This window comes from Neomonachus schauinslandi, chromosome 1 (assembly GCF_002201575.2).
Source record: "Neomonachus schauinslandi chromosome 1, ASM220157v2, whole genome shotgun sequence".
In the NCBI taxonomy this organism is placed as follows: domain Eukaryota; kingdom Metazoa; phylum Chordata; class Mammalia; order Carnivora; family Phocidae; genus Neomonachus; species Neomonachus schauinslandi.
In genome coordinates, this window is record NC_058403.1 from 208,027,719 (window position 1) to 208,054,043 (window position 26,325).

At 39.0% G+C, this 26,325-nt stretch overlaps 2 protein-coding genes across 2 annotated transcripts; both read left to right on the plus strand.

Moving 5' to 3' along the window:
* Positions 1–9,959: 9,959 nt before the first annotated feature.
* LOC110594037 (olfactory receptor 7G1-like) lies at positions 9,960–10,906 on the plus strand. Its single transcript, XM_021705492.2, is given in 2 exon segments — positions 9,960–10,329; positions 10,332–10,906. Coding segments are annotated over 2 exon segments (945 nt in total).
* An 11,241-nt stretch (positions 10,907–22,147) lies between these two features.
* Positions 22,148–24,123, plus strand: LOC110594038 (olfactory receptor 7G1-like). Its single transcript, XM_044913096.1, is given in 2 exon segments — positions 22,148–22,158; positions 23,175–24,123. Coding segments are annotated over 2 exon segments (960 nt in total).
* The last annotated feature ends 2,202 nt before the right edge of the window (positions 24,124–26,325 follow it).

Here is a 26,325-nt window from a genome sequence, read left to right on the forward strand (position 1 = left end):
TGGGTGTTGAGTTTTATAAGTTCTTTATAGATTTTAGATATTAACCCTTTATCAGATACGTCATTTGCAAATATATCCTCCCATTCCATACATTGGTAGAGTCTTTTGGGTTTTCTATATAGAATATTGCATCATCTGCAGATAGTGAAAGTTTTACTTCTTCCTTGCTGATTTGAATCCCTTTTATTTCTTTTTGTTGTCTGATTGCTGTGGCTAGGACTTCCACCATACACAGTGAAGGAAACCATCAACAAAATTAAAAGGCCACTTATGGAATGGGAGAACATATTTGCAAACAACATATCCAATAAGGGTTAGTATCCAAAATCTATAAAGAACTTATCAAACTCAACACCCAAAACACAAATAATCCATTTAAGAAATGGACAGAAGACATGAACAGACATTTTTCCAAAGAAGACACCTAGATGGCTAACAGACACATGAAAAGATGCTCACCATCACTCATCATCAGGGAAATACAAATCAAAACTACAGTAAGATATCACCTCACACCTGTCAGAATGACTAAAATCAACAACACAAGAGACAACAGGTGTTGGCAAGAATGTGGAGAAAAAGGAACCCTCTTGCACTGTTGGTGGAATGCAAACTGGTACAGCCACTGTAGAAAACAGTATGGAAGTTCTCAAAAAGGTAAAAATAGAGCTACCCTATGACCCAGCAATTGCACTACTGGGTATTTAACCAAAAAATACAAAAACACTAATTCAAAGGGTTACATGCACCCCAGTATTTATAGCAGCATTATCTCAATAGACAAATTATGGAAATAGCCCAAATGTCCTTTGATTGATGAATGGATAAAGAAAATGTGGTGTATATATAGAATGGAATATTATTTACCAGAAAAAAGAATGGAATCTTGCCATTTGCAGTGACATGGTTGGAGCTAAAGAGTATAATGCTAAGCAAAATCAGTCAATCAGAGAAAGACAAATACCATATGATTTCACTCATATGTGGAATTTAAGAAACCAAACAGATGAGCAAATTGATTAAAAGAGAGAGAGATAGAGATAGAGAGAGGCAAACCAAGAAACAGACTCTTAATTACAGAGAAGAAAGTGATGGTTACCAAAGGGGAGGTGGGTGGGAGGATGGGTTAAATAGGTGATGTGGTTAAGGAGGGCACTTGTTGTGATGAGCACCAGGTGATGTATGGAATTGTTGAATCACTATATTGTACACCTGAAACTAATAATACACTGTATGTTATCTAACTGGAATTTAAATAAAAACTTAAAAAGAAACAATGGGACAATGGAATATTATGCAGCCATCAAAAGGAATGAGATCTTGCCATTTGCAATGACGTGGATGGAACTGGAGGGTATTATGCTGAGCAAAATAAGTCAAACAGAAAAAGACATGTATCATATGACCTCACTGATATGAGGAATTCTTAATCTCAGGAAACAAACTGAGGGTTGCTGGAGTGGGGGGTGGGGTGGGAGGGATGGGGTGACTGGGTGATAGACACTGGGGAGGGTATGTGCTCTGGTAAGCGCTGTGAATTGTGCAAGACTGTTGAATCTCAGATCTGTATCTCTGAAACAAATAATGCAATATATGTTAAGAAAAAAAAAAAGAAGGAGAAGAAGAAGGTAGCAGGAGGGGAAGAATGAAGGGGGGGAAATCGGAGGGGTAGACGAACCATGAGAGACGATGGACTCTGAAAAACAAACTGAGGGTTCTAGAGGGGAGGGGGGTGGGAGGATGGGTTAGCCTGGTGATGGGTATTGAGGAGGGCACATTCTGCCTGGAGCACTGGGTGTTATGCACAATGAATCATGGAACACTACATCTAAAACTAATGATGCAATGTATGGGGATAATATAAGAATAAAAAAAAAAAGAAACAATGGGAAAAATACAGTCTCTTCAACAAATGGTGTTGGGAAAACTGGACAGCCGCATGGAAATGAATGAAACTGGACCACTTTCTTTCACCCTGTGCAACTTTCATGATTTTTACATGTGCAGTTTGGTCGCACAACTACACTCATAGCAGTAGGCAAACATTGAGTCTGTTTCCACAGCTATCATGAATCAAACAGAAAATCTGTAGCCATTTATCAATAACTTGATCTAATGCCACAGAATCTAGTCTACGTCCTATCTCTATGATTTTTCTTACTCTAGATATTTCATGTAAGAGAAATCATAAAACACATGTTCTTTTGCATCTGGCTTATTATACTTAGCATAATGTTTTCAAGGTTTGTCCGTGTTTTAGTATGTTTCAGAACTACATTCCTTTTTATGCTCAAACATAATCCAGTGTGTGTGTGTGTGTGTTTCCACACTTAGGGTATTGTCAGTAATACTACTACAAGCATTGTTATATAAGTACCTGTTTGTGTTCCTGATTTGAAGTCTTTGGCTATATACCTAGGAGTGGAATTGCTGGATTGTATGGTAGTTCTATATTTAGCTTTTGAGAAACTGCCAAACTGCACTCTCTGAACTCAGAAAGTCTATGTCCTCTGATTTTATTCTGTATAAAATTGTTTGGACTGATTGGGGCCCCCTGCAATTCCATATGAGTCTGAGGATCAGTTTTTCTGTATCTGGAAAAAAGGCATTGTCCCTTTTTGCACAAAAATAATATTGAGAGGAATTGCATTGAATCTCTAGGTTTCTTTTATTTTTTTTAGATTTTATTTACTTATTTGAGGGAGAGAGAGAGAGAGAGAGCACAGAGGGAGAGAGAGAAACAGATTCCCTGCTGAGCAGAGAGCCCGACACAGGGCTTGATCCCAGGACCCTGAGATCATGACCTGAGCCGAAGGCAGATGCTTAGCCAACTGAGCCACCCAGGCACCCCTCTAGGTTTCTTTGTATAGATTGACATCTTAACAATGAAGTCTTTCTACCCATTAACACCAGACACAGTTCCATTTATTTAGGTTTTCTTCAATTTATTTCAGCCATGTGTTTAGTTTTCAGTGTATAAGTCTCTTACCTCCTTGGTTAAATTTATTTTAGGTGTTTCATTGTTTTAAATGCTATTTTAAACAGAATAACTTTCTTATATTCCTTTCAGATGCTCCTTTCAGATGTGTAAGAACACAACTGATATTGGTGTGTTGATCACATATCCTGCAACAGTTCTTTGCTCACTACCTTTCTTGTGGACTCTTTGGAGTTTACTATATATAGGAACAGGTCCCTGTGAATAGAGGTAGTTTTACTTCCTCCATTCCAATCTGGATGACTTTTATTTGGTTTTCTTGACTAATAGCTCTGGCTAGAACTTCCAGTTCCATGGTGACCAGCAACAGTGAGATAGGCTTCCTTGCCTTGTCCTTTTGTTAAGGAAAAAGTTTTCAGTCTTTCACTGTGAAGTACGGTGTTAGCTGTGGGTTTTTCATAAAAAAACATTTAACATCTAGAGGAATTATTGCACTATCCCTAGTTTTCTGAGTTTTTTTTTTATTATCATGAATGGGTTTTGGATTTTATGAAATTCCTTTTCTTCATCAATTGAGATTGAGTTTTTTGTCCTTTTGTTTATTAATGTGATGCATTTCCTTGATCTAGTTTCTTATGTTGAACCACCCTTGAGTTCTTGGATAAATATCATTTGGTTATGGTAATTATCCTTTTAATTTGGTGTTGGATTCAATTTGTTAATATTTTGTTGATTTTTGCATCTGTCTTTATCAGGGATATTCCTTTATAATTTTACTGTGACATCTTTATATGGATTTGGTGTCAAGGTAATGCTGGCTTCATGAGATGATTTAGGAAATGTTTCCATCTTTAAAATTTTTTGGAAGAATTTGAGAAATATTGGTGTAAATTCTTCCTTAAATGTTTGGTAGAATTAACCAGTGAAACCATGTCATCATGAGCTTTTTTGTGTTGGGAGGTTTTTGATTACAGATTCAATCTCCTTCCTCATTATTGGTCTCTTCAGACTTTCTTTCTTCATGATTCAGTCTTGATTTCTTTTATGTTTTTAAGACTCTATTCATTTCTTCTAGGTTATCCAGCTTGTTGGCATATAATTGCTCATAGTACTCTCTTAGGATCTTTTGTGTTTCTGTGGTATCAGTTTTAATGTTTCCTCTTTCATTTTTTATTTTGAGTCTTCTCTCTCTTTTTTCTTATTCTAGTTAAATTTTCTCAATTTTGTTTATCATTTCAAAAAAACCAGCTCATAGTTTTGTTGTGTTTTTTTTTTTATATAGTTTTCATGGGGCGCCTAGGTGGCTCAGTTGGTGAAGCATCAGACTCTTGGTTTTGGCTCAGGTCATGATCTCATGGCTCATGAGATTGAGCCCTGGGTTAAGCGTCCAGCTCTTGGATTCAGCTCAGGTCATGATCTCATGGGCTGTGAGATCGAGCCCTGAGTTGGGCTCTGCACTCAGTGCGGAGTCTGCTTGAAGATTCTCTCACCCTTCCCCTCCCCCACTTGCTCTGTCTTTCACTCAAATAAATAAATCTTTATATAGTTTTCTGGTCTCTATTTCATTTATTTCTGCTCTTTATGTTTTACCTCCTTCTGCTAAGTTTGACCTTAGTTTGTTCTTTACTGAGATTTTTTTTTCTTAACGTAGACATGTGTCACTCTAAATATCTCCCTTAGAACTGTTTTTTAAAAGATTTTATTTATTTGAGAGAGAGAAAGAGAGAGGAAGAAAGCACAGAGGGAGAGTGAGAGGGAGAGGCAGACTTCCAGCCAAGCAGAGAGCCCGATGTGGGGCTTGATCCCAGGACCCCGAGATCACGACCGGAGCCAAAGGCAGACACCCAACTGACTGAGCTACCCAGGCGCCCCACTCTTGGAAATGTTTTTGTAGCATCCCATAGTTATTGATATATTGTGCTTTCATTTTTTTGTTTCAAGGTATTTTTTATTTCCTTTTTGATTTCTTCTTTGTGTTTTTTTTTATGTTCAGTTAGCCACTATATAGTACATCATTAGTTTTTGATGTAGTGTTCAGTGATTCATTAGTTACATAAAAACTCAGTGCTCATCACAACACGTGCCCTCCTTAATACCCATCACCCTGTTACCCCCTCCCCACCACCCTCCTCTCCTCTGAAACCCTCAGTTTATTTTCCGGGGTCCATAGTCTCTCATGCTTCATTGCCTTCTCTGATTTCTCCCCCTTCAGATTTCCCTCCCTTTCCCTATGGTCCTCTGTGCTATTGCTTATGTTCCACATATGAGTGAAACCATATGATAATTGTCTTTCTCTGCTTGACTTACTTCACTTAGCTTAATTCCCTATAGTTCCATCCATGTCGATGCAAATGGTGGGTATTCATCCTTTCTGATGGCTGTATAATATTCCATTGTATAATGTACCACATCTTTGTTATCCATTCATCTGTTGAAGGGAATCTCAGCCCCTTCCACAGTTGGCTATTGTGGACATTGCTGCTATGAACATTTGGAGTGCATGTGCCCCTTCTTTTCATTACATCTGTATCTTTGGGGTAAATACCTAGTAGTACAATTGCTGGGTCATAGGGTAGCTCTATTTTTAACATCTTGAGCAACCTCCATACTGTTTTCCAGAGTGGCTGTACCAGCTTGCATTTGCACCAACAGTGTAAGAGGGTTCCCCTTTCTTTACATCCTTGCCAACATTTGTTGTTTCCTGTCTTGTTAATTTTTGCCATTCTAACTGGTGTAAGGTGGTATTTCATTGCTGTTTTGATTTGTATTTCCCTGATGCCTAGTATGTGGAACATTTTTTCATGTGTCTGTTAGCCATTTGTATGTCTTCTTTGGAGAGGTGTCTGTTCATATCTTCTGTCCATTTTGTGACTTGATTATTTGTTTTTTGGGTGTTGAGTTTGAGAAGTTCTTTATAGATCTTGGATACCAGTCCTTTATCTGTAGTATCATTTGCAAATATCTTCTCCCATTCCATGGGTTGCCTCTTTGTTTTGTTGACTGTTTCCTTTGCTGTGCAGAAGCTTTTTATCTTGATGAAGTCCCAAAAGTTCATTTCACCTTTTGTTTCCCTTGCCTTTGGAGACGTGTCTTGAAAGAAGTTGCTGTGGCTGATGTAGAGGAGGTTACTGCCTATGTTCTCCTCTAGGACTCTGATGGATTCCTGTCTCACATTGAGGTCTTTCATCCATTTTGAGTTTATCTTTGTGTATGGTGTTGGAGAATGGTCGAGTTTCATTCTGTATATAGCTGTCCAATTTTCCCAGCACCATTTATTGAAGAGACTGTCTTTTTTCCATTGGATATTTTTTCCTGATTTGTCCAAGATTGGTTGACATGCAAGAGTTGAGGGTCCATATCTGGGCTCTCTATTCTGTTCCATTGATTTTTGTGTCTACCCTATGACCCAGCAATTTCACTCCTGGGTATTTACCCCAAAGATACAGATGTAGTGAAAAGAAGGGCCACATGCACCCCAATGTTCATAGCAGCAATGTCTACAATAGCCAAACCATAGAAAGAGCTGAGATGCCCTTCAACAGATGAATGGATAAAGAAGATGTGGTTCATATATACAATGGAATATTACTCAACCATTAGAAAGGATGAATACCCACCATTTACATCAACATGGACGGAACTGGAGGAGATTATGCTAAGTGAAATAAGTCAGGCAGAGAAAATCAATTATTATACGGTTTCAACTTATTTGTGGAACATAAGGAATAGCATGGAGGACATTAGGTGAAGGAAGGGAAAAATGAAGGGAGGAAATCAGAGGGGGAGATGAACCATGAGAGACTCTGGACACTGAGAAACAAACTGAGGGTTTTAGAGGGGAGGAGGGGAAGGGTTAGCCTGGTGATGGGTATTAAGGAGGGCATGTATTGCATGGAGCACTGGGTGTTATACACAAACAATTAATCATGGATCACTACATCAAAAACTAATGATGCACTGTATGGTGACTAACATAACATAATAAAAAAATAAAAAAAAGAAACGGAGCTGTACATTAAAAATATAAATAAATAACAACAACAAAAAAGATGACTGTGCACACCAGTCAGAATGGCTAAAATCAACAACCTAGGAAACAACAGGTGTTGGTGAGGATGCGGAGAAAGGGAACCCTCTTACACTGTTGGTGGGAATGCAAACTGGAACAGCCACTCTGGAAACAGTATGGACGTTCCTCAAAAAGTTAAAAATAGAACTATCTTACAATCCAGCAATTGCACTACTAGGTATTGACCCAAAGAATACAAAAATACTGATTTGAAGGGCACATGCACCCTGATGTTTATAGCAGCATTATCAAAATGCCAAACTATGGAAAGAGCCCAAATGTCCATCGACCGATGAATGGATAAAGAAGATGTGGTGTATATACATACAATGGAATATTACTCAACCACCAAGAAGAATGAAATCTTGCCATTGCAACAGTGTGGTTGGAGCTAGAGTGTATAACGCTAAGTGAAATAAGTCAGTCAGAGAAAGACAAATACCATATGATTTCACTCATGTGGAATTTAAGAAACAAAACAGATGAACATATGGGGGGGGAAGAGAGAGAGAGAAGCAAACCATAAGAGACTCTTTTTATTATTAATTTATTTTTATTAACATATAATGTATTATTTGTTTCAGGGGTACAGGTCTGTGATTCATCAGTCTTACACAATTCACAGTGCTCACCATAGCACATACCCTCCCCAATGTCCATCACCCAGCCACCCCATCCCTCCCACCCCCCACCACTCCAGCAACCCTCAGTTTGTTTACCATAAGAGACTCTTTTTTTTTTTAAGATTTTATTTATTTATTTGAGAGAGAGAGAATGAGAGAGAGAGCACATGAGAGGGGGGAGGGTCAGAGGGAGAAGCAGACTCCCGGCCAAGCAGGAAGCCCGATGCGGGACTCGATCCAGGGACTCCAGGATCATGACCTGAGCCGAAGGCAGTCGCTTAACCAGCTGAGCCACCCAGGCGCCCCCATAAGAGACTCTTAACTACAGGGAACAAACTAGGGGTTGATGGAGGGAAGTGGGTGGGGATGGGCTAAATGGGTGATGGGTATTAAGGAGGCACTTGTGATGAGCACTGGGTGTTCTATGTAAGTGATGAATCACTGAATTCTACTCCTGAAACCAATATTGTACTGTATGTTAACTGACTGGAATTTATTTACTTTTTTAAAAAAGATTTTATTTATTTATTTATTTGAGAGAGAGAGCATGAGAGAGAGAGAGAGAGAGAGAGAAAGCACAGGGGGAGGGAGAGGGACAAGCAGACTCCACACTGAGCAGGGAGCCCTATGCAGGGCTCGATCCCAGGACCCTGAGATCATGACCTGAGCTGAAGGCAGACGCTTAATCGACTGAACCACCCAGGCACCCCAACTGACTGGAATTTAAATAAAAACTTGAAAAAAAAAAAAAAGAAAATGTGACTGTGAAAACCTAAAATGGGAGTGGCAGGTCTGTGAGTTAATCAGAGAATTGTCACAGAGAATAGATTAAAATCTATTATATAAAACATATTGTGTATGCTCTGTATATACACAGTGAAGATTAATGTTCAGGAAACATTAAGGACATGGAGAGATAAACCTCAGAGTGTTTGCGTTTTTATAATAATGTAGCTATGTTTTTAAATATCTTATTTATATAATATATATAATGTAACAATACATATAATATGGTAAGATATATTAAAATATATATAATATATATAAACATGCACACTGTATTCTCACACCTCAAATAGGTATCAGAATTCCTGATGTCATTGATTAGATAGCAATATCTTTGTCCATCACTTAGAAAAGAAGACTCTTATCCAGTTAGAGATGGATGGTGTGTCCACATTTACCAAAAATTTGAAATGGAGATGAGCAGACGCAGGTGGAGAAAAGTACATGGTGTACACTGGGCCTCACAGGGTCAGGGAATTCCTTCCTTCCTGATTCTTGGTCTTGAAGGATTTGCACTTGCCTGGGATCTCAGTGACAATAAAATTGTTTGACTAATGAGGAGCTTTGGAAATTGAACCTCTAGGGATACAAGACTGCAGTCTGCCCATGACCACTTATTTCAGCAATCCTTCCCACGAAAAGTAGTAGCATAATTGGGCCTCCTCCCATAGATGATCCTTTTTGCTCAGGAGCCTAGGTCTCATTCCGTCCCTCTGCCCTTTCTGAGTACAAATCTCCCAGATGGTGCCTTCAGGGGAAATGTCAATCATCATTCCAACTGTGATGCCAGCCAGGTAACCTACATGGATGTTTGGAAATGAGGGCAGATATTTCACTACAGGTTCATCCAGGGGAAGTTGTGAAGAGAGTACATGTACCAGATGATTGGAATCAAGTCATCCAGTGTCCTCCTGCCTGTCTGGCATCCTCTTCACATCCTTGTACTTTGTACCAATTTCAAGTACCTCCATTTACTAATGTACTCACTCTCTAGTATGGCCAGGGCCATTTCTTAATGAGTAGAAATCTGCCTTTTTAAAAAATAGGATGACTGTTAGACAAGTCTCTGACATTTACTTACAATTTTGTGGAGGTGAGAGGGCAGGGAATATTTGGTAAAGTTCACTTTATCTTCCCATTCTTGGTTCTTGACATACTTATGTATTATCTCAGGTGCTTGCCTCTGAGGTCTCTGGGGATCCAGACAGAATCTTCAGCTGCCTCTCCAGTCTGTTTCTCTTTATAAAATTACCAAATGTTTCAAATAATCAAAATGATATAGATAGGGCAATATTAAAAAATGGCCACCTGTTAACCCTTTTAGGAATTAACAATGGATGACACTCTGCTGTATCAGCTTCAGGTTTTTGTTAAAGGAACAGAATAATATGCATACAGAAAGCACCTACTTCTTATCCCTCTCTATTAGTCTCCATCCCATCCTAGACAGTGTTTGTCTCTGGTGATGCTCCTCCTGCTGGTCTAGAAAACACACATTTGATTGTGTTGTCACTCCACCTTCTCCATCAGATTCATCAACAACATGGGACCCAGAAACAAAACAGAGGTTTCAGAATTCCTTCTTATGGAAATGACAGAGGATCCAGAACTGAAGCCCCTTCTCTTTATTCTGTTTCTATCCATATACCTGGTCACCATCCTGGGAAACTTGCTCATCATCCTGTCTGTCAGCTCGGACTCCTACCTCCACACCCCCATGTACTTCTTCCTCTCCAACCTGTCCTTTACTGACATCTGTTTAAGCACAACCACCATCCCAAAGATGCTGGTGACCATCCAAGCACAGAATCAGAGCATCACTTACACAGGCTGCCTCACACAGATCTACTTTGTCCTGGTTTTTGCTAGTTTGGAAAGTTTTCTTCTTGCATTAATGGCTTATGACCGCTATGTGGTCATCCACTGAGGTACACAGTCATCATGAACTCCCACCTCTGTGGCATGCTGGTTCTACTCTCCTTGTGCATTAACATTGTGGATGCCCTGATGCACAGTCTGATGGTATTGCAACTGACCACCTGCACAGACCTTGAAATCCCTCTCTTCTTCTGTGAAGTTGTTCAGGTCATCAAGCTTGCATGTTCCGACACCCTCATCAATAACATCCTGATATATTTTGCAACTACCATATTTGGTGGTATTCCTCTGTGTGGAATCATTTTCTCTTATACTCAGATAGTATCCTCTGTTTTGAGAATGCCATCAGCAGGTGGGAAGTATAAAGCTTTTTCCACCTGTGGGTCTCACCTGTCAGTTGTGTCTTTGTTCTATGGGGCAGGTTTGGGGGTATACATAAGTTCTGCTCTTACTAACTCTTCCAGAAACACTGCAGTGGTTTCAGTGATGTACACTGTTGTCCCTCAAATGATGAACCCCTTCATCTACAGCTTGAGGAATAAGGACATGAAGGGAGTCTTGAGGAAACTCATGGGTAAGATATCATTGTTTTTTCAGGAGTGTGTTGTTTAATTTCCACATATTTGTATATTTCCCTTTTGTCCTTCAGTTACTGATTTCTAGCTTCACACCATGTTGATCAGAAAAGACACTTTGAATGATTTACTGAAAACTGCTTTGTGGCCTAACATATGATCTATCCTGGGGAATGTTCCAGGTGCTCTGGAGAAGAGTGCATTTTTACTGTTGTTGGATAGAGTGTTCACATGTATCTGTTAGGTTTTGTTTGTTTATAATGTTTTTCAAGTTTATTATTTCTTATCAATCTATCCAGGGACACTAAGCATTGTTGAACGTGATGTATTGAAGTCTCTTAAGTATTATTGTGGAAACGTGTATTTCTTACTTCACTTCTGTCATGTTTGCTTCATGTATTTTGAGGCTCTGTTGTTTGGTGTATGTATGTTTATAATTGTTATATTGTCTTGATTATTGACCTTTTAATCTCTATTTCTGTGTATCTATTTATCTATTTTCCATCTTGCTTGCTTTGTTTATTTTAACAGTTTTGACTTAAAGTCTATTTTCCTCCCCCTGACATTAGTTCTCTTTTGGTAACTATTTGCCTGGACTGTATTTTTTATTTTTATTTTTTTTAAAGATTTTATTTATTTATTTGACAGAGAGAGACACAGCGAGAGAGGGAACACAAGCAGGGGGAGGGGGAGAGGGAGAAGCAGGCTCCCCGCAGAGCAGGGAGCCCGATGTGGGACTCGATCCCGGGACTCCAGGATCATGACCTGAGCCGAAGGCAGTCGCTTAACCGACTGAGCCACCCAGGCGCCCTGTATTTTTTATTTTTAAATTTAAAGTCTATTTGTGTTTGTGAATCCATAATGAGTCTCTCATAAACAGCCTATATTCATGTCATGTTTTCTTTATCTTTCTTCCAATCTCTACCTTTTGATTGGAGAGTTTAATCTACTTACCCTTAAGGAGACACTTAATTATTCCACTGGAAATTTTATTTTATTTATGTCTAATACCTTTTTTTGTTCTTTATTTCTTCCATTACTGCCCTCCTTCCTGCCTTGTTGATTTTTTGTGGTGAACATTTTGGATTTTGTCCTCATTGTCTTTTTGGAATATATCCAGATAATTGTCTTTATGGTTATTATGGGCATTACATTTAATATGCTAAGTTCATAAAAATCTAGTTTGAATTCATACCACTTTTATTTCAATAGCATGCAAATCTCTGCTCTTATATTGTTCTGTCCTTCTTTATGTTGTTACTGTCACAAATTAAATCTTTATACATTGTTTCCAATAGCATAGATTTAACATTTTTTACATTTGTTTTTTAAAGCCAGTAGGAAATAAAAAGAGGAGTTATAAGCCAAAAGTACAATGCTGTTTTTTTTTATTTGCCCATGCCTTTATCAGAAATTTTTATTTTTTTCATACAGAATTGAATTGCTGTTTAGTGTCTTTTCATTTTAACCTGAAGGAATCTGTTAGATATTTTCATAGAGCAGGCTTAGTGGTAATGAACTCCTTCAGTTTTATTCTTCTGGGAATGTTTTATTTCTCCCTCATTTTTGGAAGGAAAATTTTGTCAAATATAAAATCATTGGTTGTCAGTTTTCTTTCAACACTTTTAAATATGTCATCCCACTACCCTCTCGCCTTCATGGTTCTTATGAGAAATTGGTTGTTAGTCTTATTGAGGACCTCTTGTATGTATGGAATTGATTTTCTCTTAAGTTCTTGTATATGATGAGCTCCTTTCTTTCTTTCTTTCTTTTTTTAAGATTTTATTTATTTAACAGAGAGAGACACAGCAAAAGAGGGAACACAAGCAGGGGAAGTGGGAGAGAGAGAAGCAGGCTTCCCGCTGAGCAGGGAGTCCGATGTGGCCCAGGACCCTGGGATCATGACCTGAGCCAAAGGCAGACGCTTAACGACTGAGCCACCCAAGCACCCCTGATGAGCTCCTTTCAAGATTCTCTCTTTCCCTTTGCCTTTGCCAGTTTGATGATAATGAGTCTTAGTGTTAGTATCTTTGAGTTATCCTCCTTGGAGTTCACTAAGGTTCCTAGTTTTGTAGGTTCATGTCTATTATCATGTTTGGGGAGTTTTTGTTCATTTTATCTTCAGTTACTCTTCTCTTTCTCTTCTCCTTCTGGGATTCCCATAATGCATATGTTTTTTTCACTTGATGGTGTCCCACCAGTCCCTTAGGGTCTGTTCACTTTTCTTCATTCTTTTTTCTTTCTGCTTCTCGGACTCAATATTATAATGTAATAGCTCTGGGTATCAGAATCTTCCCCAGAGTTTGCTCTTTTCCACAGTTTTATTGAGAAATAATTGACATACATCACTATATAAGTTTAAGGTATACAGCATGATGGTGTGTTTTACACATATGGTGAAATGATTGCCACAATAGGTTTAGTTAACATCCATCATCTCATATAGACACAATCAAAAGAAAAGAAAAATATTTTCTCCTTGTGATGAGAACTTGAAGGATCTGTGCTAACAACTTTCCTATATATCATATAACAGTGTTAGCTGTAATCATCATATTGTATGTTATATCCCTAGAACTTACTTATCTTATAACCAGAAGTTTGTACTTTTTGACCTCTTCCCTCCAATTCCTCTTCACCCCACCTCTCATCTCTGGTAACCACAAATCTGTTTTCTTTTTCTATGAGTTAGGTGTTTTGTTTTTTAGATTCTACATATAAGTGAGATCACACAGTATTTGTCTTTCTCTGTCTGATTTGTTTCATTTAGCATAATGCCTTCAAGGTCCATCCATGTGTATCCAGTGATGGATGAATGGATTAATAAGTTTTGGTGTGTGTGTGTGTGTGTGTACCATAAAAAATGAGGCAATCCTACCATTTGCTTTTTAAAAAATTGTTCAAGGTGGTAGTAGTCTGTTTAGTAACTTTCCCAGAATATATTTGCAAAAACTATAATTTTTATTTTATGTGGTCATTGAAATTTATGTTCCTTACTTCATTCAGCTAGTGTTGTGACAGAATTCCTTAAATGCCGGGAGTGATACAAACACACAAAAAAATAACACAGCTCTCTCAGTCTTTTCAGATTGGATCTGTGCTGCAGTACTCTTTCAATACTTATCCAGGTTTGCACTGAGTGCAGAGAATAATGTGAAAGTTTAGGATCTTCTCTGGTCTTTTCTGAGTATATGTTTTGCCATGGGCATGCATGTGGCTTTCTAAATTTTCCCATATACTTGGTTGCTTTTATTTTTTATTTTATTTTATTTTATTTTTTTAAAGGTTTATTTATTTATTTTATTTATTATTATTTTAAAAAGATTTTATTTATTTATTTGACAGAGAGAGACACAGTGAGAGAGGGAACACAAGCAGGGGGAGTGGGAGAGGGAGAAGCAGGCTTTCCGCTGAGCAGAGAGCCCAATGTGGGGCTCGATCCCAGGACCCTAGGATCACGACCTGAGCCAAAGGCAGATGCTTAACAACTGAGCCACCCAGGTGCCCCAGGTTTATTTATTTATTTTAGAGAGAGAGAGAGAGCATGAGCAAGGGGAGGGGCAAAGGTAGAGTAGGGGAGAGAGAATCTCCAGCAGATTCCCTGCTGAGCATGGAACCCAATGTGGGGCTTGATCCTACAATGCTAGGATCATGACCTGAGCCAAAATCAAGAGTCAGATGCTTAACCAACTGAGCCACCCAGGTGCCCCAACTTGGTGGCTTTTAAAAATCTGAATTTCCTAAAGAAAAATTCCCCTGTTTTACTCTGGGGTTAAGCTGGTTTATTTTATGGTTTTTAAAATTTTACAGAAGATTTTATTTATTTATTTATTATTTTAGAGAGACAGAGAGAGTGCTAGTAGGCAGAGGGAGAGAGGGAGAAGGAGAGGAAGAGAATCTTAAGCAGACTCTGCACTGAGTGTGGAGTCCAACGCAGGGCTTGCTCTCATGACCCTGAGATCATGACCTGAGCCAAGATGCTTGGCTTGACCCTAAACTTTCCCATTGGTTAAGCACAAGTCAGACTCTTAACCAGCTGAGCCACCCAGGTGCCCTCTATTTCATGTTTTGACTTAATCTTTTACTGTAAGTGTATGTAGGCTGCTAGTTTGGTTTGCAGTATTTTTGAACAATGCCCACTATTTTTCCAGCCTGAGTTCTGAGTTAGGCAAAACAGAGATGAATGCCTTGTGTCAGTCATTCAAGTAGCTCCCAGATGGGTTAAAACAGACATACAGAATGGTTTGAGAAACGATCTATTCTGGTTCCTCAGAATACCTGGACCAGGGTCTCATGCTGAGAACACAGGCTACGACCATTTTCATATTAAGACTATTGCCATGCCAGGGAAAGTGAGGGGCAAGGGCAAGTAAAAATGCCACATAACTTTCCTGCCAGTTTGAAGTTGCTTATTTCTTGATCCAGCACTTACTTGGTTGCTGTAAATTTTGACTGTTTTCAAAAGTTCTGACAAGGTTAGTTCTGACAATTCCGCTTGCTTTTTTCAGTGTTACTTTGAGAGGACAAGAGCTTTGAGCTGCCCAATCTCCCATTTTGCCTTTTTGCTGAGGCTACTCTTCCATGCCCAGTTCATTTTGATTATAGGGAATACATTAGAAATTGTTGAACATTCAGGTCAAGGCTCTCAAGCTGTGCTGTCCCATGGGGGAGCCACTGCACACATGTGGCTGTTGACCACATGAAGAATGGTTCCACCATTCTTCTCTGGAACCAGAGTAGATCCTAAACTGAGACAGGTGCTGGGTTTCAAACCCACAGTGCATTTCAAAGAGGAAAAAAAAGTAAAATAGCTCATTAATAATTTTATATGGTTTACATATTGAATTAATATACTAGGTTAAATAAAATATATTGTTAACATTTATTAAAAAAAGAAACTGTTGAATATAATATGTAGAAACAGAATACAATGAGCCATACATAGAATTAGTCCTTAGAATTTGCTTTTTAGGGTATATTTGCTATATTATCATGCATATTATCACTTGCATTTTATAGGTGATCTATCTATCTATCTAACTGTCTATCTATCTATCATCATCTATCTATCATCTATCTATCTATCTATCTATCATCATCATCATCTATCATCTATCTCCATATAATAAACTATACTTTGAGCTTACATGTCCTGTCTTCCTTAGATTGTTGCTATAAAGGGTGCCTTTTAATGTACCTTAGGAAACAAGACAAGAATACAATTACAGAACAGAACTGCATCTATGTATAAGAGGAATTTGAAATGGATATGAAAAGAAATAGGTGGATGGAGAAGAATTGCATACTTTTGGCTTCCCAGGATGAGGGAATTAGCCAGTTTTAAGTTATTCCTTCTCTGAGCCTTGTTCCTTAAAGATTTTTACTACCTGGGGATCAGCATGATAGCAAAAGAATGTGACTAATGAGGAACTTTGGATATTGAACCCTGAAGGACCACAGAGACTGCAAATTGTCTGTCTGTGGCCACTCTGCTCAGGTTACTGGGCAACACACCTGAGCCTTTTCTCAGGGACCATCATTTTGTATCATGGCCTAGTCCTTTGAGCTGTGTTTTCATTCTCCCTGAGAAGTATCAAAAGGAGAACTGGGTATCACTCCTTAGGGCTGGCACCCAGGTAATCTGACGTTCCCTAGTATATGGTTTTCAAATAGGAAGAGGTGTTTGTCTACTAGTCCCTTTGGGTCTGTGAGTGAGAACATGCTGAAGATGACCCTGATCTTATTCATCTATGAAGGTCCTCATTGTTCAGCATCTGATATAAACATGTACTTTTGCAGCAATACCTAATAAGTCTCATTTTCTACTCTGAACCCGAAGTTCTAGAGACCTTTTCTATACTCAGGAGAAAATTTCCCTTGCACAATTTTGTGGAAAGTTCTAGAATTCTCTAAAATGTTTCTGGGCACAGAATTGAGGTAGATGGTCAGCATATATTTATCCCTCCATGTCTGTTCTTTAATATTCCTTTGTAGGGATGATCCTTGGTCTGGATCCTGGTGCCTGTCTATGAGGACTCTGGAACAGGAGACGGACCAGGGTAAATCCCATAAGCTACATCTCTAGTGCTGACCCCTCTTTAGTAACCTACTAAATATTCAAAAATGGAGACTAATATAGAATATCAGGACAGGTACTCATGTATCTGTGTCTGGAATTAATAAATTTTGATATTTGCCATTATAGTTTTCTTTTTTAAATTTAATTTTATTTTTATGTTTTGTTAGTCACCATACAATACATCATTAGTTTTTGATGTAGTGATCCACGATCCATTGTTTTAGTATAACACCCAGTGCTCCATGCAGTACATGCCGCAGTAGTTTTCTTCTTAAAGTAAGAAAATAGTTTGCATAGAGACAATATTCTATTTTTGTTTTTCTCCATCCCTGTCCTTCCATTCCCAGAGGAAACCACAGTCTTTAGTTGGTTGGGTCTTTTGGTATTGTGGTAAACTATTTTTACACACACACATATGTGTATGTGTATTTATGTGCATGTATATGCAGGTGCACATATGTATGTCTGTATGTCACAATGCAAATGACCATTCCTTCAAGAAGAAATAAATAGTGATGTTGTAAGGCAGGGGAATATAGCAAAGGAGTGAAAGTCAATGAACCAGAATGAAATGTACCAAGGTTTTTTCCCTCTCTCTGCTTCTATACATGAGCAAGATTTACAGTGGGAGTTTTAGCACATAAATTCCTTCCTGAAATTTATTACCATGCCAGGATTGTTCTTTCTTTCTCTCCTCTTTTTTTATTTTATCTTGTCCCACCCCTCACTTCCCTCCCTATAATGAACCATGCCTGTTTGTCCAGTCATTGTCATGCCATAAGCAAATTTTTTTTTGAGAGAGAGAGAGAGAAAGAGAGAGAGAGAGAGAAAGAGTGGGGGGGGGGGGGGGGGGTGGGAGGGGCAGAGGGAGAAGGAAAGAGAGAATCCCAGGCAGGCTTCTTTCCCAATGTGGAGCCAATGTTTGGCTCAGTCTCACAACCCTGAGATCATGACCTGAGCTAAAATCTAGAGTTGGACACTTAACTGACTGAGCCACCCAGGGGCCCCTCCATAAACAAGTTCTTATAGGCGATATTAAGATCCCATATGTCAAGCACTGTGTTTGGTGATATTTCCTAGTTGTAAACATCTCCTTGTTCCCAAAGCATGTGCTGGAAGCTGGAATAAACTCAGGTGTTTCTGAGTCCAAGTTTATAGCAAATGATCAGTTCTGATATAATTGCTTATTTTCACAACTCCACACATGGCTCAGATTTTCTCATTGGTGAAGCAGAGTTTTTATTTATTTTTTATTTTTTTTAAGATTTTATTTATTTATTAATGAGAGACAGAGAGAGAGAGAGAGAGAGAAAGAGAGGGTGAAGCAGGCTCCCTGTGGAACAGGGAGCCCATTGCAGGACTTGATCCCAGGACTCTGGGATCATGACCTGAGCCGAAGGCAGACGTTTAACTGACTGAGCCACCCAGGTGCCCAAAGCAGAGTTTTTATATTGCTATTCATCTTTATTTTATTTTTGTTATTTTAAAAATATTTTATTTATTTATCCATGAGAGATTGGGAGAGAGAGAGGGAGAGAGTGAGTACAGGGGGAGGGAGAGGGACAAGCAGACTCCATGCTGAGCACAGAGCCCAACACAGGGCTCAATCTCATGACCCTGAGATCATGACCTGAGCCGAAATCAAGAGTCAGAGGCTTAACCGTCTGAGCCACCCAGGTGCCCCACTATTCATCTTTAAACAGTAGGATCCTGATGAGTGTTTTTTTTTTTTTTTTAAGTAATCTCTACACCCAACGTGGGGCTCAAACTCACAACCTGGAAATCAAGAGTCAGATGCTCCACCAACTGAGCCAGCCAGGCAACACTTGATGACATATTTACCTTTAAAAAATCATTAGAGAATTTTTCTAAATAATTGCCTCATAAGAATTATAGGCAATACATGGATGCACCCAGGACTGAGCCAACTAGGTCTCCCCTGTTTGGAAGGTCAATATTCTAAAAAAATCTCATCTTAACCCAGGAAATAGAAAAGTTGATGCTGGTACATATCTTCTGAATATACTCAGGAGGCACTGCTCAAAGCTGCCTGACCCAAGCTTTAGTGGGGCCCAATTAGGAAAAAAAGGAGGATCTGAACTTCTGTGATGGATTTTTTATAGTGCAACCATGATTTAATTTATAAAAGCACTTTATAGATATGATTGGCATGTAAACAAGCTGTATATACTAACATATACAACTCAATGAGTTTGGAATAAGTGTATACTTGTGAAATCAACACCACCATCAAGACGATAGACATATCCATCATTTCCCAAAGTTTTCTCCCATCCTCATTCTTACTGTTTTTATTTTTTATTTTTTTAAAGAATTTATTTATTCATTTTTAAGAGAGAGAGAGAGACAGAGAGAGCAGAAGCAGGGGGAGAGGGAGAGGGAGAAGCAGACTCCCCGCTGAGCCGGGAGCCCGACATAGGGCTCAATCCCAGGACCTGGAGATCATGACCTGAGCTGAAGGCAGACGCTTAACCATCTGAGCCTCACAGGTGCCCCTCTAATTATTATTATTATTTTTTGTGATAGGAATTCTTAATATAAGATCTACCCTCTTAGCAAATTTTGAATGTGCAGTACAGTATTGTTAGCTGTAGGCACTATGGTGTATAGTAGATTTCCAGAACTTATTTATTTTGCACAACTGAAACTTTGTACCCTTTGACCATCGCCCTCCTATTTACTTCTCTCCCAAGCCAGTAGCAACCACCACTTGACTCTGCTTCCATGAGTTTGACTCTCTTAGATTCCACATATAAGTAATACAATGCAGCATTTGTCTTTTCCTGTTGGGCTTATTTCACTTAGCATAATGTCCTCTGGGTCCATCCGTGTTGTCACAAATGACAAGATTTCCTTCTTTTTCTAAGGTTAAATAATATTCTATTGTGAATATATACCTCATTTTCCTTATCCATTCATGCATTAATGAACATTTAGATTGGCTTCGTATCTTGGCTATTGTGAATAATGTTGCAACAAACATGGGAGTGCAGGTATCTCTTTGAGATCCTGATTTCAGTACACCTGAGTATTTACCCAGAAGTGGGATTGCTGGATCAAATGGTAGTTCTATTTTGAACTTTTTGAGGTACCTCCATAGTGTTTTCCATAGGGCTCTACCAATTTATGATTTCCACCAACAGTGCACCAGGCTTCGTTTTCTCCATACCCTCCCTCCCTCTGCCCCTCCCTCCCTTCCTCCCCTCCTTCTTACCTTCCTCCCCCTTCCATTCCCCTTCCCCTCCCCCTCCCCCTTTCTCCTCCTCCTCCTCCTCCTTCTTCTTCTTCTTCTGTAGCCATCCTAACATGTGTAAGGTGATTTCACATTGTGGTTTTGATTTGCATTTCCCTGATGATTAGTGATTTTGAGCATCTTTTCATATACCTGTTGGCCATTTGTATGTCTTCTTTGGAGAAATGTCTTTTTAGGTTCTTTCATCATTTTTTAAATGGGGTTACTTTTTTTTTTTTTTTTTGCTATTAGTTTGGATATTAACTCCTCATCACATGTGTGGTTTGCAAATATTTCTCCCATTTTGTAGGTTGTCTTTTCATGTTGTTCTTTCCTTATGCTGTGCAAACTTTTTAGTACGATGTGTCCAACTTGTTTATTTTTTTCTTATGTTGCTTGTGCTTTTGGTGTCATATCCAAAAACATATTGCCAAGTCCATGCCAAGGAGCTTTTTCCTTATGTTTTGTCTTAGGAGTTTTATGATTTTAGGTCTTCTGTTTAAGTCTTTAATCCATTCAAGTTGATTTTTAAAATATCTATCTTTTTATTTTACTTTTTCTTTTTTTTATTTGAGTATGGTTGACACATTGACACACAATGCTACATTAGTTTCAGGCATACAACATACTGATTTGACAAGTTTATACATTATGCTATGTTCACCACAAGTGTAGCTGCCACCTATCCTGATACATTGCTATTATAGTATCATTGACTATATTCCTTATGCTGCACCTTTTATTCCCATGACTTATTCATTCCATAACTGGAAGCCTGTATCTCCCATCTCCCACTCCTCTTCATCCATCAACAGATGAAAAAAGATAAGGAATATGTGGTATACATATACAATGGAATATTAGGCAGCCATAAAAAAGGATGATATTGTGCCATTTGAGACAACATGGATGGACCTAGAGGATATTAAGCTAAGTGAAATAAGTCAGACTGAGAAATACAAATACCATATGACTTCTTTCATAATTGCTTTTTGGTATGGTGGAAGATATGCATCCAATTTTATTCCTATGCATGTAGATATCTAGTTTTCTTTTTTTTTTTTTAAGATTTTATTTATTTATTTGAGGAGAGAGAGAGAGAAAGGGAAAGAGAGAGAGGGCAGGAGTGGGGGTGGGGAGAAGGAGAAGCAGGCTCCCTGTTGAGTGGGGAACCTGATGTGGGGCTTGATCCCTGGACCCCAGGGATCATGACCCAAGCTGTAAGCAGATGCTTAAGCCACTCAGATACTGAGCCACTCAGGTGCCCCAATATCCAGTTTTCTTAATGCCATTTGTTGAAGAGACTACCCCTTCCCCATTGAATATTCTTGGAACCCTTGTCAAAGATTAGTTGACTGTGTATGTGTCAGTTTATTTATGGACTCTCTATTCCATTCCATTGGGCTCTGTATCTGTTTTTATGCCAATATTATACTGTTTTAATTACTATGGTTTTGATATGTAGCTTGATATAAGGAAGTGTAATGCCTCCAACTTTGTTTTTCTTGCTCAAGATTGCTTTGACTCTTTGGGGTCTTTTGTGATTCCATATAGTTTTTAGGATTGGTTTTTCCCCCCATTTATTTATACATATTGTATAGTGAATGGAATACCCGGCCTCAGAGTCAGAAAAGTGGTCATCCTGAATTCCTCCCTCTGGAGTCTTGGCCTTGAAGGATTTGCATTGCCCTGGACCACAGTGATAATAAAATTGCTTGGCTAATAAGGAGCTTTGGAAATTGAACCTGTAGGGATACAGAGACTGCAATCTGCCTGTGACCACTTGCTTCAACAGTTCTCCAGAAAAGAAGTAGCACACCTGAGCCTCATCTCATAGATGATCCTTCTTGCCCTGGAGCCTGAGGGTCACTCAGTCTTTCTGCCCTTCCTGAGTATTGGTCTTCCATTTGGTACATTCAGAGGAAATGTCAAATCATTCTACTACAATGTCCACCAGGTAATCTAATGTCTGTTAGTCAATGTTTGGAAACAAGGACAGATATTTTACTACAGTTTCATCCAGAGGAAGCTGTGAAGACTACATGCATCAAATTATTAGAACCATGTCACCCAGGGTCCTCCTGCCTGTCATCTGCTTCACATGTTTCCTTGTACTTTATACCAATCTCAAGTACTGCTGATTTACTAATACCATACTCAGTCTCTGCTATCGCCAGGACCATTTTCCTACTGAGTAGAAATATGCTTTTTATAAAACAGGATGGCTGTTATAAAATTATCTGACATTTATTTGCAATCTGGTGGTGGTGGGAGGCAGGAAATTTGGTAAAGTTCACTTTATCTTCCCATTTTTTTTTTTAGATTTGTAGATGGTAGATTTTTATTATGTGTATTGTACATCAATAAAACATTCCTGGTTCTTCACATACTTATGTATTATCTCAGTTGCTTGCCTTGGAGGTCTTTGGGGATCCAGACAGAATCTTCAGCTGCCTCCCCTGTCTGTTTCTCTTTATAAAATTACCAAATGTTTCACATAATCAGAATAGCATAGATAGTGTAATTTTTTTAAAAAATGGCCACCTGTTAACCCTTGTGGGAATTAACAATGGATGACACTCTGCTGTATCAGCTTCAGGTTTTTGTTAAAGGAACAGAATAATATGCATACAAAAGGCACCTACTTCTTTTTTTTAAGATTTTATTTATTTGTCAGAGAGAGAGAGATACAGAGCACAAGCAGGGGGAGCGGCAAGGCAGAGGGAGAAGCAGACTCCCCACTGAGCAGGGAGCCTGATGTGGGACTTGATCTCAGGACCCTGGGATCATGCCCTGAGCCAAAGGCAGGCGCTTAACTGACTGAGCCACCCATGTGTCCTGAAGGCACCTACTTCTTATCCCTCTCTATTAGTCTCCATCCCATCCTAGACAGTGTTTGTCTCTGGTGATGCTCCTCCTGCTGGTCTAGAAAGCACACATTTGATTGTGTTGTCACTCCACCTTCTCCATCAGATTCATCAACAATGTGGGACCCAGAAACAAAACAGAGGTTTCAGAATTCCTTCTTATGGAAGTGACAGAGGATCCAGAACTGAAGCTCCTTCTCTTTATTCTGTTTCTATCCATATGCCTGGTCACCATCCTGGGAAACTTGCTCATCATCCTGTCTGTCAGCTCGGACTCCTACCTCCACACCCCCATGTACTTCTTCCTCTCCAACCTGTCCTTTACTGACATCTGTTTAAGCACAACCACCATCCCAAAGATGCTGGTGACCATCCAAGCACAGAATCAGAGCATCACTTACACAGGCTGCCTCACACAGATCTACGTTGTCCTGGCTTTTGGTGGTTTGGAAGGTTTTCTTCTTGCAGTAATGGCCTATGACCACTATGTGGCCATTTGTCATCCACTGAGGTACACAGTCATCATGAACTCCCACCTCTGTGGCATGCTGGTTCTACTCTCCTTGTGCATTAACATTGTGGATGCCCTGATGCACAGTCTGATGGTATTGCAACTGACCACCTGCACAGACCTTGAAATCCCTCTCTTCTTCTGTGAAGTTGTTCAGGTCATCAAGCTTGCATGTTCCGACACCCTCATCAATAACATCCTGATATATTTTGCAACTACCATATTTGGTGGTATTCCTCTGTGTGGAATCATTTTCTCTTAGACTCAGATAGTACCCTCTGTTTTGAGAATGCCATCAGTGGGCAGAAAGTATAAGGCTTTTTCCACCTGTGGGTCTCACCTGTCAGTAGTGTCTTTGTTCTATGGGGCAGGTTTGGGGGTATACATAAGTTCTGCTCTTACTAACTCTTCCAGAAACACTGCAGTGATTTCAGTGATGTACTCTGTTGTCCCTCAAATGACGAACCCCTTCATCTACAGCTTGAAGAACAGGGACATGAAGGGAGCCTTGAATAAACTTACAAGTAGGACACCTTCTCTTTGATTGTGTCATTGGCGTACGACTGTGGTTTCTAGAATGAGTCAAAGTGACAAAAATACATGATGAGCCAGAATATCTGATTCTTGCATCATCAACTTCTTCTGAAATTACGAGATAGCAAAATGGTCATGTGCATTTTAATTTGATGTGGAAAACTAACTTGTACTTTATCCAGCAATGTGGTGTTTGGCAAGTGACTTCAAATCTCTAATCTCAGTTTCTGAGTCAGATTCCCTAAAAGCAGAACCTGAGTCAGGGGTTCTTGTAGTAGTGATTTTGTGAGGTGTGTTTTCAGAAGAGAAGTGGGATAAGGTTAGACAGAACAGGGAAAGAATTTAAATGAGGATGTTGTGAGTCTACCTGAATCTAGGATCATACCATGAGAATCGCACTTCAGTGTTGGAACTGCTAGGAGGCCAGGTGCTGATATTTTGATATTTTGTCCCCAATTCAGGAATCACAAATTCCAGTCACTGGAAAGTGTACCTGTGGAGGGCAACATCAGCAACCACTACACTCAGTTCCAGGATATATAAAATGGCATTATTAGGTTATCTTAGTGGTTTGGCATGATAGGAGATAATTAAATTTTATCAGTGCAAAGGTCTTTGGCTGTAATAAGAAAAAGAAATCCTGACTCTAATATGTTCAAAATATAAAGAGGGTTATAAGGTGATGGATGCGTTAATTAACTTTCTTGTGGCAATCAGTGCACAGTGCATACATATATTAAGTCATCACATTGTACACCTTAACTTTATACAATTTTTGTAAGTATACCTCCATAGAGCTGTAAAAAAGAGTTCTTTTTCACTGTAAGGACTTCAGAAATAGAGATATACAAGAACTGGACAGTAAGACTTCATTTATTCATCCACATGGTGGCTTCCTCATAGGTCTAGCTCCCCTTATGGTCCAGATGGTTGCAACAGATAGAAGAAATCTATGAAAGAATGTATTTAAAATCTGGAATATGAGACCTTTCCTAAAGTTCTCTTGTTAAAATATATACAAAGTAGTATATAAAATGTATCTATGGTTTTAAAAAAACAGTAGCATAGTAAAACACATATCTCTCACCCAGGTGAAGAAATAAAGCAGTGCCACAGACAATCCATTTGATGGTGTCCCAGCCACATTACCCTCTTCTCTCCGGTGACAAACACTATATTGAACTTTGTATTTATCATTTTGTTTCATGTTCTTCTATTAGGTTGAATCCTATGAGGTTGCCATATTTGATCACATTTGCCCTCTAAAATGGGCAGTGGGGTTCAATGTTATTATCACCCATATGTATCCCTATCCAATTTGTAAATTTTCTTATTTTTGAGCAAGTTAAAGGTTAAATCTTTTTTTTTTCATTTCTCAGAAGTTTTTCTTTTTTTTTATTATGTTATGTTAGTCACCATACAGTACATCACTAGTTTTTGATGTAGTGTTCCACGATTCATTGTTTGCGTATAATACCCAGTGCTCCATGCAATGCGTGCCCTCCTTCACACCTATCACTGGGCTAACCCATCCCCCCACCCCTCTAAAACCCTCAGTTTGTTTCTCAGAGTCCATAGTCTCTCCTGGTTCATCTCGCCCTCTGATTTCCCCCCTTCATTTTTCCCTTCCTTCTCCTAATGACCTCCATGCTATTCCTTATATTCCACAAATAAGTGAAACCATATGATAATTGACTTTCTCTGCTTGACTTATTTCACTTAGCATAATCTCCTCCAGGCCCATCCATGTTGATGTAAAAGTTGGGTATTCATCTTTTCTGATGGCTGAGTAATATTCCATCGTATGTATGGACCACATCTTCTTTATCCATTCATTTGTTGAAGGGCATCTTGGCTCCTTCCAGTTTGGCTATTGTGGACAATGCTGCCATGAACACTGGGGTGCATATGGCCCTTCTTTTCACTACATCTGTGTCTTCAGAGTAAATGCCCAGTAGTACAATTGCTGGGTCATAGGGTAGCTCTATTTTTAATTTTTTGAGGAATCTTTACACTGTTTTCCAAAGTGGTTGTACCAACTTGCATTCCCACCAACAGTGTAAGAGGGTTCCCCATTCTCCACAACCTCTCCAACATTTGTTGTTTCTTGCCTTGTCAATTTTTGCCATTCTAACTGGTGTAAGGTGGTATCTCAATGTGGTTTCGATTTGAATTTCCCTGATGGCTAGTGATGATGAACATTTTTTCATGT